This window comes from Diadema antillarum, unplaced genomic scaffold, assembly GCF_040938485.1.
Source record: "Diadema antillarum isolate AM-2024a unplaced genomic scaffold, OU_Dant_1.0 seq00000472_RagTag, whole genome shotgun sequence".
NCBI lineage: Eukaryota > Metazoa > Echinodermata > Echinoidea > Diadematoida > Diadematidae > Diadema > Diadema antillarum.
This window is the reverse complement of record NW_027271440.1, coordinates 1-13,155: the sequence shown is the minus strand read 5'-3', so window position 1 is coordinate 13,155 and position 13,155 is coordinate 1. Positions and strand designations below refer to the sequence as shown.

The 13,155-nt window shown below is 39.6% G+C and overlaps 2 protein-coding genes across 2 annotated transcripts in view; one reads left to right on the top strand and one right to left on the bottom strand.

Annotated features, from left to right (window-relative positions):
* LOC139733350 (uncharacterized) overlaps positions 1 to 5,115 on the top strand; it is a 50,215-nt gene extending 45,100 nt beyond the window's left edge. The window contains exon 23 of the mRNA XM_071644186.1: positions 524 to 5,115. Coding sequence (XP_071500287.1) covers positions 524 to 2,131 — 1,608 coding nt within the window. The 3' untranslated portion in view covers positions 2,132 to 5,115. The remainder of the gene's footprint in view (positions 1 to 523) is intronic.
* Positions 5,116 to 8,662: 3,547 nt separating this feature from the next.
* On the bottom strand, positions 8,663 to 12,743 carry LOC139733369 (general transcription factor IIH subunit 4-like; the record flags this gene model as incomplete). Its single annotated transcript, XM_071644205.1, has 5 exons — positions 8,663 to 8,972; positions 9,837 to 9,898; positions 10,599 to 10,677; positions 11,772 to 11,898; positions 12,611 to 12,743. Coding segments are annotated over 5 exons (521 nt in total), but the record flags the coding sequence as incomplete, so codon positions are not given.
* Between the last annotated feature and the right edge of the window lie 412 nt (positions 12,744 to 13,155).

Sequence of the window (13,155 nt, the reverse complement as noted above, 5' to 3'; positions counted from 1 at the left end):
TCACTGATGTCTTAGCATGCTGCATGTGAATTTTTAAGTCAGTTGGTGCATTCTTTTAGAAGTTACAATTTTTTAAAGTGAGAAAGTCATGATTGCATACCCTGATTGTGCTTATCACCTTTTGTCTTTTTAATCTCTTGATGTACCAAATACTTGTGGATGCCATAAAATGTAGCCTTACTCACCACCTCTCCCCCTCCTCCTTTTCTAAAAACAGAACAAAGAAACTTCGTACTGTAAAAGTGGAAATTTTTGCGGAGTTGAATTTTCACGCATTTCGCACAACCAGAAGCTAGCGCCCAAATAAAAGCACGCAAATATTTTTCCTTCCCATATGTTCCAGTAGTTGATGTCTTGATTCCACGGAATTAAAAACACATGAAATTCTTTTTACCCGGCCGAGCGCGAAAAATTAGTTGTGCGAAAAGATCCACTTTTACAGTGTTGGTAATTGCTCTGCCATTGTATGTGAAGTAAATTAAACTAGACACTCTTTGACCATGTGTCCTTATTTTTCCTCCAGCAGCGTGCCACGTCTCAGCTTGGAGCTCAGCAGCCTAGCATTATGACAGCCAACACCCTGATGGCGGGGGCCATGCAGCCCACCCCGACCCCAGGAGCAGCCCCATCCCACCACCCTGCCCAGGGCCAGCACACCTCCTTCTTTAGCGGGGGAGCCCCAGTGGCTGCAGCCAACTCCCAGGTTGGTAGCACCAACTTCTTCAACACCCTGCAGGGGAGTCGCTCCACAGGCCTCCAGGCCTCTGTCCCAGCCATGCAGCAGGTGTCCATCCAGCTTCCCCAGTCCACTATCTCCTCCCAGTATCCACTGGCCCAGCCCAGCTACCAGACCTCCCAGCAGATCATCCACCCAATTGGTCCCATGGGGAATGCCTACGGAGATATCGGCACACAGCCCAAGCACTTGACAAGGAGCATACCATCAGGGTTCAGCCATGAGAGGCAGTCTGTGGTGGATCTCCCATCAGACTTGCTGTCCCGCAGCGAGCCACTGGTGAATCGTGGCAGCAACCTCTCACAGCACGTTGATGCCAAGCCGTTCAGCCCTAATAGGCAAATGGGAAGCAGCATTGCGTATGGCAGCAACAAGCCGCAGGAAGACAGACACAGCACCTACACTAATAGAATCGGCAGCCATAAGCTGTATGAGCAGAGTTTGGCCAATAAACCATCTGGGTATGGAGCGCCCCTAGGATCCATCGGGCCCTACACGGTAGATGACAGAAAAATGTATGCTCAAGCAAAGCTCAGCGGATCAGATACTCAGAGGGCTCTGTCCATGGAGGCTTCAGGGCAGCAGAAACTTGCTTTGGAAGTGTCTGTAGCGTCTGCATCCTCCCCTTCATTGTCGGCAGCTTTGCCCTACTCTGTGGCCAGCATCGTGTCCAGCAGTGGTAGTAGCAGCCAGAAGCCTGTCTACACTCAAGCCTCCACCTCGCCACCCCAGACCTCGTCTGTCTCTAGTAAGTCATCAATTGCTGGTGCTACTCCAGCCCCAGCCTTGTCTATTCCACGAGGTGTGGCAAGGAGCGGATCCAACAACCCCCGTATGGCACCTCAGATGTTCTCCCAGGCAGGGCCAAGGATGATGTCTCCCATGATGGGAATTCGTTACCCGCCTCCATTTCCACCTCCTCCCCGATCACAATTTATGCAGCAGCAGCAGCCGCCAAGGGCTCCTGTAAGTGCTGCCAGCGTCAAAGTGCCAACGGGCCAACAGCCTCCTCTGAAGACCCAGCCCCCTCCTGCTCCCAGCTCCCATTCGGCACCCGTGCCAAAGGGCCAGCAGCAGAGCCAGCAGACAGGGACATCCTCGTCTGGTCCGGCCTCGAAGTCTTCTGCAGGCCAGAGTGGCTTCCAGTCGGGCAAGAAGTCACTCCAGGGGCTGCCAGGGCTCTCCAAGCTGACCAAGCCACCCAGCCATTTTAGCAGGAGGACGGCCCCTGATCACAAGATGACGCCTGAGGAGCTGAAAGCAGCTCAGATCAAGGATAGAGAGAATCTCTTGGCTTCTACCAAGGCTTTCTTCAGCAATGTGAAGAGCCAGGAAGCTAAGGCTAACAACCAAGAGGCAAAGGAAAAAGCTGACAAATCTGAAAGTGACAAATAAGAGCTTTAGGAAAATACAGAAAACTTGTTAGATGGAAGCAAAGTCATGGACAAAAAATGAATTGATTTCTAGATTACCCAAGGTCGGTTGCAATGGCAGTGGCTTTTGGTTCGATGCTGAGTATAACCAAAGGACTCCCAAGAATGTGAGATGAACGCTATGATGAGACAAGCCTAGATGGAGCGGAATGTGTGAAGAAAGGAAACGTGTTCTCTTCCTTGAATATCCTAGCTGCTGGAGCAAGAGAACATTGGTGCATGTGTCATTGATTTGATGTAGGAGAGAGCCACTGACCCTGCAGAAAGATGTCAGACAAGGCTTGCAGTGACAGCTTGGCGGGAACGTGGCGATATTCTCGGTGAAATGAATAGTCTCCGTTCAGCCCAAGGGCTGGTTTAGGTATGTACTGTATCACTGATTTTAAGTTGGTCTTTGAAACCTTCTTATTCAGGTGTGTGTTACTGAGAGTTACTTTGATTCAAGCATATTTGGTCAGCTGGTGATTTTAGAAAGGACCTTAATTGTCAGATGAAAGTTTATTTGTGAGACTCGTGTAAGAACTTTTGGCCATAGCCATTGTTGATGTCTTGACACATTATTCAGAAGAACATATGTATCCTGTATGGAGTATATATATTACTAAATCTATGACAATGGTACACTGGTTAATGGTATTGTAGTTTACTTGCACTAGATGTTATTCAAGCTGAAAACGTGATTTAGAAAAATCTGTATTTTTTGAAATATTAAGTCACTGTAAATATTTCTGTTAGAGGAAGTTTTGTCTTGAAACCAAACAGTGATACAAGTGTAAGGTAAAATAAGAGGTTTCATATGTGATGTTCTTTCAAGTTTGCAGGTGTGAACAAATAAGTATGCGTTTTTGATATTTGTGGAGATCCATTCTTTTATCACTTGTAGCTTCCATCCAAGGTAGTATTAGGTTTTACTGGAAGGGTGAAATGGCGAGCAGTTGTGCGTTGCTCTTGTATTTATTTTGTAAAGTGCTCTAGACTGGAGTACTCCCCTTGCGTTTGTGTTGCTCATTTAGATTCAAGTTTGTTGATTTCTGTAGCTTGGCCATAGCAACTGAGTTGAGCGTACGACAATTATGATTTGATGTAGACTGTACAGACGTACATGTGTCTCAGAGATGTTATCAGATATTTATCAGAATTCTTTCATGTCACTTTGCCACCAAGTATTCCACTCTATTCAGAAAACTTAGAGGTACCCACTCTGTCAAATCATATTTTCTGCATTTTCACCAAACTGTGAGCAGTTACATCTATACTTGTGCTTGCATGTGTAAGAGCGAACATGCGTATATACTTGTACAGATATTTGATGTAAATATTTGAAGGTAGAGACTAATATGCTAAGTGACTAATTTTCTGATTAGTCTCGTGTGGGTGTTTTCCATCTATTCTCCCAACATACGTAGGAGATTTGTGTCTGGAAATTTTTGTTAGGAGGGCAAAGATCAGAGACATTTGTGTAGCATTCAATGCCTAGTTTGTTCAAACTGCAGCATGGTGTTGTGGATAAATATGTGGCTTGTTTGTAACACCAGTCTCCCACTCCGTACAAAAAAATGCAATATTCTTGACTGTTTAGCACCCATGGGGCATTGTCTGTGTGGCTGTACATTCATGTTTTCATTTGGAGCACTGTACATTGGTGAACTCTCAAACTTAATACAAGTGTTACACAAAGTGTCATCTCAGTTGTTATAAGGTACCTGCTATCTGTGTTTTGCTGTGCCCCAGAAAGGGGCATGCAAACACAGGGTTTGTATTATTGGTTACAAAATTCATTAATGCATTGATGTAAAAAGACGTATATTGAATGAAATACCAATGGTATTTCTGCTGTCATCAGCCTGTGTTAATACTCTGTACATTTTCCTTTCTCAAGTAGTAGATCATTTACACCAGACTATCAGGCTTAGCTGATGGCTAAAAGTTTCTTTTGTAGTTCTTGCTTTTTTTTACTCATGTGATGAGCCATGCCATTTGTAGAGACATTCCTTGCTCTTTCATGGAGCTAGGAAATTGAGATGGCTCTCTCCAGTGTACACAATTTACACAGAAGAGTTTAAATATGTCATGTTTGCTTTGATATTAATTTAATAGCAGCTTGTAGATTTCTCTTGTTTTGATGTGATGGAATGTAATGTGGACTAATAGTGTGAGGTTCTACTACAAAGTTGATGTACGGTAATTATGTTCTCAAGTCTTCGAAGAAGAAAAAGAGTGAAATGCCATAGCATAGTCATATTTCCTACTGAGATATTTCTGTTTTAAAAGGTCTCTCCTCCGTCACGTTCAAAGTTTGTGTGAGGGAAAAGAGAAACACATGTGTTAATACATTTGGTGCCAACCACAGTTGGCTGAAATATTTATTATGTTGTCTTTTACACAGAGAATGCTCATAAGTGTGCATGGTAGATTTTCTCTTGTAAGCGCTTCTGAGAACGTTCTGATTCTTTCTCTCTCTCTCACTCTGAGTACAAAGTGCATTTGCCCATTGTAGAGTTTTGTTGTTAGATGAGCACTCAAGCACATAATGTTCCCACCTGTTATAATGGGGAGGAAACGTGTTGAGCGCAGACTAAGAATATATGTATTGTATATTATGATAAACTAGAGCGTAGCACGTGTCTGCTAAGTTGGACTGCATGTGTATACATATTATTCAATTTGGACAAAGCTCTTGTAATCCATCTGTTCTCCACATTATGTTTCTTGTCACTGCACTGATGCTAATGTATGTATTGGCATGGAAAACACTCTTTCACAAGGTTTTACCATGGAACGAATGCCCGACGTGCGCTGTACATTTTGTCTTGACTTCGAATCGGAGCCATGATTTTTTGACTACGCGTCATGCATGTTGGAAGTCCTGTACATATATTGTGTGTACGTACAGAAACCTTGTGTGCCTCACACGAGCTTGAGACGTGACAAATGAAAAAACGAAAAAAACACATCAAAAAAAAAAACTTATTGAATAAAAAATGCAATTCCTGATTCGTCCAGTATTGGCGTCAAAAACACAACCAATATCTGTGTGCTTTCATTGATGGTGTGTCGTATGTGCAGGTGTGAATTTATGCTTGCTTATTGTAAACCTGTATACATGTAATGTATTTTAGTCTTTGTGTTTATACACCATGTAGGGGTTCTTTGTATGTACAGTGTATTTGAATTTCATTTGATAACATCAAAATCATACCCACAAAGAAACAGTAAACAATACACAAATAATGGCAGCTGGTATCTTACTCACTTATTTTGCGTGATTGCACAAAAATATGCAAAGATTCTATAGAGATTCATACAAATAAAAGGTTATTCAAAATCTGCAACCATGTTACATACAAATCTTAAAATGAAATACAAGTGTACAGCTGTATTCACTTTGATCAACTTCATCAGACTGAGCGTGCAAAGGCAGCATTACATAAAAGCCTACAGTAAACTAAAGTCTTAACACATCATAATACATCATCGAACAAGATCCATGTTTTTCTACCCCTCATCTCGTGATCATTTTATTCATGCAAACAACCCCAGTAATTGCACATGTGTGCTGGCTATGCTTACCAACCTAAACTGTTCATATCCCCTTCCCCTTTACCCCAAGACTTGATTGTTATCCTCTTGGCTGAATTAGTACCTCTTGCCTTCAGCCACTCTAGCGACTCGCACCCTTCCCATTCACACAAAACCAATCTGCACACACATTCACACATAATCACATTCACAAACTCACTAAAATGCAAAAACAAAACAAAAAACACCTTCACACTCAAATGCACCTGATTACACTCTGGCATACCATGATTACCTGTTACTAATATTTGTACTCTACGTACATAGTTTGCAAAGGGTAAAAACAAAATATGATTTGGCCTGGATTGTTATCAGAAATATTGTGTGAGACCGACAAAAACACACAAGTTTTTTTAAAAAAAAGTTCATCATACTTGGACCTAAGACAAGTATGAAATGTACATGTACTACATGTACAAATCTTGTATCTTCTTCACATTTTATGTCTAAAAATGAAATTAATATAAAAATCTGTACCCAGTTCAGTAATGACATCATCATCTCTGCCAATGTCGGTACATTTTCATGGTTGTGACTGATTTCACTTATTCATGGAAACACTGGAAACTTAAAATTCCTTGACTTAATATGTTCAATTCTGATGAAATGTCTCTAAAAATTCTTTTCGTCCAATTTTACTACAGCCAACTTGAAAACTTGTTTTCTGTGTTTCATTCTTTTTAGGGTGTACAAACTAAAATACCAAAAAAGGTAATATATAGTTACTCTTGAGGGACTTTCTTTCATTAAGTCTACTCGAATAGGCACTCCTACTTTTTTTTGAAAGAAAATGAAAGTTGCTTAAATATTCACCCTGGCCACTTCCAGCAGAGGGGTTAAGGGATGAAAGAAAAAAACCCAAGCCAAACAAAACAAAACTGGCAGCTTGCATACAAACTTTGAACCACTGCTCATGTAGCAAGGTAAGCCACCATACCACGCTTCAACACCATTAAAATGAAACCACACAGGGAAATGCTCAATGTTTCTAGAAAATACCAAACAAATTGCACTTTGTTTATTTACAATATTTACAGACATTTCATAACTTCAGGTTGACTAAAATTAACCAGAGCTGTTATTACATGAGTTCATTAATAGGCTTACATCTGATATCACATCCATATTCTATCATAGTAAGCAGTACCACCTAGGCTAAGATAGGTTTATAACTCCTTCTTTGGTATTGTATTTACAGGCGAATCCAGTTATAACGAAATCCTCGGGACCGGCAGTTTTCTTTTGCTGTAGCTGAACAAATAGTTTTCAAAGATGCATTTAGATGATAATTTTGGGACCTGGATTCTATTTTGTTGCTCCCGAAATTTTGCTATGACTGTGTTCGCTATAATGGGAGTGCAATGTACTTGTTTTTTTTTTGTGCTGTATTTTTCTGTTTCTTTTTTTGTTTTTGTTCTTGTTTTTTGTTTTTTGATGGAGGGAGAGACAAGGCTTCTGATCCTTTTCAAGTACCAAAGTACAATGTATGTACTTGTTACGTTTGTACCACACAGAGTCTACAGGAAGCATCCCTTTACAGTTTTACCCCCCAATAAAAGAGAGATGGGGGGAAGGAAAGAAAGCCTTACAGTCAATCTTGCTTGAGTCAACCTCGCATAAGTTGAAATTCAACTGCCCAAGTCGTTGGTCTTTTAAAGTCCTCTTCTCTTTATATTCTACTGATTTTAATTCCTCATAAGTCGAATTGTCTATATTTCTAAGCTTTTTCTTCAGTCCAAATAGATTCAAAATGGGCAAGGTTGACTGTGCATTTTTTTCTTCTTCAGTGATGTGCTTGTGTGTCTTCAGGTCTTGTCTTGTTACAGTTGATTGGGTTTTTTTTTCCCTTTTTTTTTTTGGTGGGGGGGGGGGGGAGGGTGGTGGTTTGATGAGGATGCCTGGGTTATGTTATTCTTTCTGGCCACTTCTAACTACCAGTACATTTGTACTAAACAGAAACTAAAAGAAGCACCCCTCTCCTTCCCACTCCCACTCCCCTTCCCCCCCCCCCCCCCCCATGAAAAAAGGGAGAGAACATAATAATGCTGTAACATACAATGTATGATATAAACAAGAAAAGCCATGGATACTGTACACTGTAGCCACATAGTAGTCAAAGCAGAGTAAATTAATGCTTCTCCACCATCACTGTACAGAAATGTTGTCTGGTATTCTTTGCCAAAAGAGGAAATATAAAAAATGAATACAATACATAACATAGACAAATCTAATCTTGGGACATGGGAAAGGTTGCCTAGGAAAATCAAACAGTAACAGAAGTTTTCCTTGTCATATTCAATCTGACTAGGCTTTTCATTCAAATTAATAAAAGGAAAAATGGGTGACACATATTGGTCCTTACACATGAATCAAATGCAATCAATCCTTTGATTCCTTTCATTCATATTATTGCCCAGAAATGTCCTTTGGTAAAAAGTAAAACATAAGACAGCAGGAAAAAAAGTCTTTGAAAAGACTGAAATACTGATCCTTAACTTAGCATTGAATCAAAATGCACTTACATCAACTGATATCTGAAGAGCCCAGCCAGATTGTGTCGGTGAAAGAATGAAATGATGTATGGATTTGTTAAAATTTATCTCGAAAGAATCTTCTTTGTCATTTGTCAAAGCATCCAAATCAAATTAAATATCAATAGTGCCCAATAAAACAAATTATGTCTCTTACATCAATGCATTGTAAATCCCAAACAAAATTTCAACCCATGTTGTTGTTGATCTTGTTCAAACACTGATGCCATTTCTCAGTAATCTACTAATGGCATGATGATCATGCCAAATAAAAGGCCACAACAAAAAGTGAAGAATCATTCCACAGACAGGGAACAAACTGCTGGTGACCAACCAATCATCAGACTTCAACAGCTTCCAAAGTAGCTTTATATCTTCTCATCTTTAGTCGGATGACCGGAAGTGTCCCTTTGACGCCTTCTATTCTGGTCACTTGTAGATCACATGATCAATTCCAAACTCTTTGAATGAAGTTTGTTGACCTTCTCGAGGTCATGTGCACAGTCTCTGATTGGAGACATTTGTCTTTGAGTTTTTGTGATGCTACCTCACGTCCTGCGAAGGACGATACGGTCACTGCGAAGACTGACCCTTCTTTAATCTCTTCCAGAATTTTTTGACACTGTCGTGACCCACAGGTGACACCACCATGATCCGACGTGAGCTGTTCTCCCACATCAGTACTCCAAGATCCTATCACCATGACAACAAAATGGCAGTTATGGATTTAAAAAAAAATACACAGATATCAATAACATGTTTTTCATCACCACCACCCCAGACATTTACATATCTTTTCAATATGACTACTTCAATACTGTTTGTACAATAACCTAATCATACACTCCATAACTAGCATTGCTCACAAGCACTACACAACTTTACGGAATTACAAAAGCTTTGTTTAAATAAACACATCTCATGGTTGTTTGACATATTTTCCCGAGGTAAGTCATTAGGCCCATTCTAGTTGTGATAATTTGCGACACTAGATATTGCGATAATTGAGCTTTCCATTCATTTATCAACAAAAAATTATTACATATGATGCATCACTTTGTTGCAAATAATTTGGTCAGAAAGCTAGAATATCTGTCATTGCTATTGCTTGCTGTAGTTCCAAACAAAACTTTACAGCAGATTCATGGATGTTTACTAAAATTTATGGAATTCTCTCTCCCCTTAAGACCTAGAGTTCAGCTATACCAGGAAAACATTCAAATTTAATGTATGCAACCTATTTCCTAAAAGGTACCGCTGACCAACTACACTTTAGGATACGACCCACTTGGTTCGTGTATGCAATGGGTTAAAACAGGGAATCCACCAATCACATGTACAAGGTTGTTTAAGTCTCGAACATGTTAAATAAGCTTTAGGAAAGCTTTCAAGGTGTGAAAATTGACAATTCAATATAGTGATATGCACAATTTTGGATGCTTTTGTAAGAGTTTTCTTTTTGGTCCTCTCTCAATATCTAGAAAGGAAATGGGTGCTCTGAGCTAGATACCCATACCTCATAAAGATGACTGGATTATGAGAGAGAAGTACTCTTACCTTGGCATAGTCCCGTAGTACCTCAAAGTCTTGCACGGACAGGAATTCACTGTATGCAACTCCTGTAGGACAAAAAAGATAGATCCAAGAAACCAATTTTATTCCTTAATGCTGAACTCAACAAAGATACCACTGCACGGTAAAACGCAAGTCTATGTCAGCAAAGAAAATCCTAACCAACAACGTGGAGAACATGAAATTATGTGAGGTTTGTCAAGATTTCTGTTCTTGCTTCTGGGTATCTGTTACAAAAGACAGATAAAGGCAACAATTTAATATACATATGAAGAGCTTATATGCAAAGGGGGTTTGATCCATTTTTGATGAAAATTGAGTTATTAGCATCACTGCACAGAATTCCATTTGAGTTAGTTACATATTTGTACAGTGAAAATCTCAACTCCAGACAACCATTTGAATAGAAATTATTGCAACATTAGATTAGATTTTCCATACACTTGTGTACAAATTCTCACAAACAAACCAATTTTTCTCTAAAGTACCAAAAGTGTATCTAGCCCCTTTTGCAAATAAACTCTTCATATACCTACACAGCTGCTGCACTGATGAAAGGGTTTTTGATTTGTTTGACAGGAATTGACACAGGCAATGCCCACAGGTTAAAGGTACACACTAATCATAACTGATAGACTTAAAGGGACACACTTGCCATCACTGAAACACTTAAAGGGACACATTCACCATCACTGAAACACTTAAAGGGACACATAATCATTAAAAGACTTAAAGGCACACACTCACCATCGTTGAAAGACAGTCTATCTCTCTCTAACTCCCACAGTCTGATTTGATCACTGATTGTTGGAGGAATGATGGGGGCCTGTTTGGAAGATAGGAAACAGAGAAAGTATTTATTTGACACAGAAGTCTCTTACAGAGAGAGCTCCCCCTAGAGAATATTCTGGCACATTATGGAGAATTCTCCTTTTGTACCAACATGACATGCATGTCTAATGTCTCTTAAAGCAAGCGACTTTATCTACTAATCTTGGGTGGCTGCATAGAGTCAACATGTGTTTTCCAGTGTGTATGTGTGTGTGTGTGTGTGTGTGTGTGTGTGTGTGTGTGTGATGGACCCCTTCACCAAAATTGTGCAATGCTCTTGGAGAGAGCAAAGAAAGTAGGATCTTATACATGTAAGAGCTGTGGCCATTTCACGCATGGGACCTCTAAGCTATTTTCTTGCCTTTAACAAGTTATGCATAACACTGCTTGAATGAACTTACAGTCCATAAAACCCCAGCATCTTAGTTGCAGATACACTGCTTACCAGGTCAGCTAGAGTAAACCTCGCTGATGATTCTGGACATTAACTTGTTTTGTATTATGCAAAATAATGTTATATTTCACTAGTAAAGCGAGTGTCCACTGAGTTCCGATCAGGACTCCTTGATTTCAGCTCAGGACTCCTTGGCCTGAATTCACTAAGATTGTTTAAATCCAATCCATGGTTTAAAAATGTATTCCATGGACAAAAACAAGTAAAAAACAGGTGTAACTTTCATTTACCTGTATCAGTTTACATACATTATGGGTTGCTTTAATATCTACACATGCACGTTTACGCAAATGAAATTTGCATACTGCATGCGCCATATACTGAATAGTGATTCTTATTTTTCGTGAATCGGAACTTTCAGACAATTTTGTGAGTGGTTGATTTCGTGATTGTGGAGTCCAGTACTGAACAGAGAAATGTATGCGTGCACATCGCATTCATGACAAGATCAGATATAATATTTTCGTGTATTTTTAAATTTGCGAATAGCACCTGACTCGCAAAACTTGCGAAAATAAAAATCTCACAAATTATTTGGTGTATACAGTAATTCATTGGCTAAATTCAAACTCCATGTGTGTCTATGAGCCTTTGAGTAAAATTGTTAGTGCAAACAAATTAATGGGCAAACCTACATTGTGCCTCATGTTGGGATGGGCGTGTGTTCGCAGGAATCGTAAGATCTGTTCGGCAGTGATTCCGCTGGATATGGCTTGCTGAACACTGTCCCTGGTTAGCGCCCCCACAGACAAGTTTGGGAATCTATGAAGGGCAGAGAGAATGTCATCATATTATCTTATTCAAACTAAACATGGACTTTAGTATATATCAACTTATCCTACATCTTTGTAATAATTACAAATCTATATCATCTGCATAATGTATGCTCAAAAACAGCAAGATACTATCCCATTGAGAACAGGCTGATTTTGCTACAACACGCATTTCCCATAGACACCTGCCCCAGTATACTCAGGACTTGTCCTTAGCAGGTTGATATACTGTGATTCTCGTACTGCTTCGAAACAAACATTTCTTTATTTCGTAGTTTCTACTTGCAATTTTTCCTCTTCTTAATTTCAAAGATCATTATCATTGAATTACTGTCATAGATATTGACATTCTTACCAGAACCTGACTTTATCAATACCATACAGGCTATTTCACTCTTAGTATGAACTTACCCTGAACTATGCTTTTTCATGTATGATAAAATGTCACTAAGAACAATGAAACTGTATCCAAAAACAAAGTGGTCCTCATAAACGGTGGGTGTTTTTGGATGTCTCACCCATTTCAAAACTGATTTTCATCAAATATACTTTGAATTCCTCTGTATGCTTTTTGATATTTCATATAAGTGGTTTCTAATTATCTCACAAAAAGTTAAAACTTGAATCCCCATCTCAACCAGAACTATATCATCCCTTTAAAAAACAGAGTCTGTAACAACACCCACCATGATGCACTTTACCTGTAGAGCATAGAACAGAAGAGACCCAGGATCTCCACCTGTAAGTCTGAGGCTGTGTAGGCGTAGACACGGTAGTTGGTTTCCACGATGATAAATCCATCCCTGTGGTCATCCTTCACCATTTCTGAGACACCTGGGAGACAAAAACAACATAATTCAACAGCGATGATCATCCCCAGTGGAGAGGTGTGATGGTATTGCATCTCAACGGAAGGGCCTAGTTCCAGCTGATGCAGAATTACTATCAAAATGTAATACAACTTTCAAATATAAATCTATTAGTGGAGAAATGAGCAAAGAAAATGGGATTCTATCAGGATTCACTTTCTTTGCTCATTTCTCCACTAATAAATTATATTCATTTCTGGTCAGTTTCCTTCTATTTGTGTCTGTTAGATATAAATCTAGTCACAAGTAGGTGTATTCCCCAAACTTTTACATCAAAATAACCTTATCAGGGAAGACCTACATTTAGGTCCAAAGTTGTTAAACAGAGGCAATCATTAAAGCCAATTCAATCATATTCACATGATAAATTGTAAATC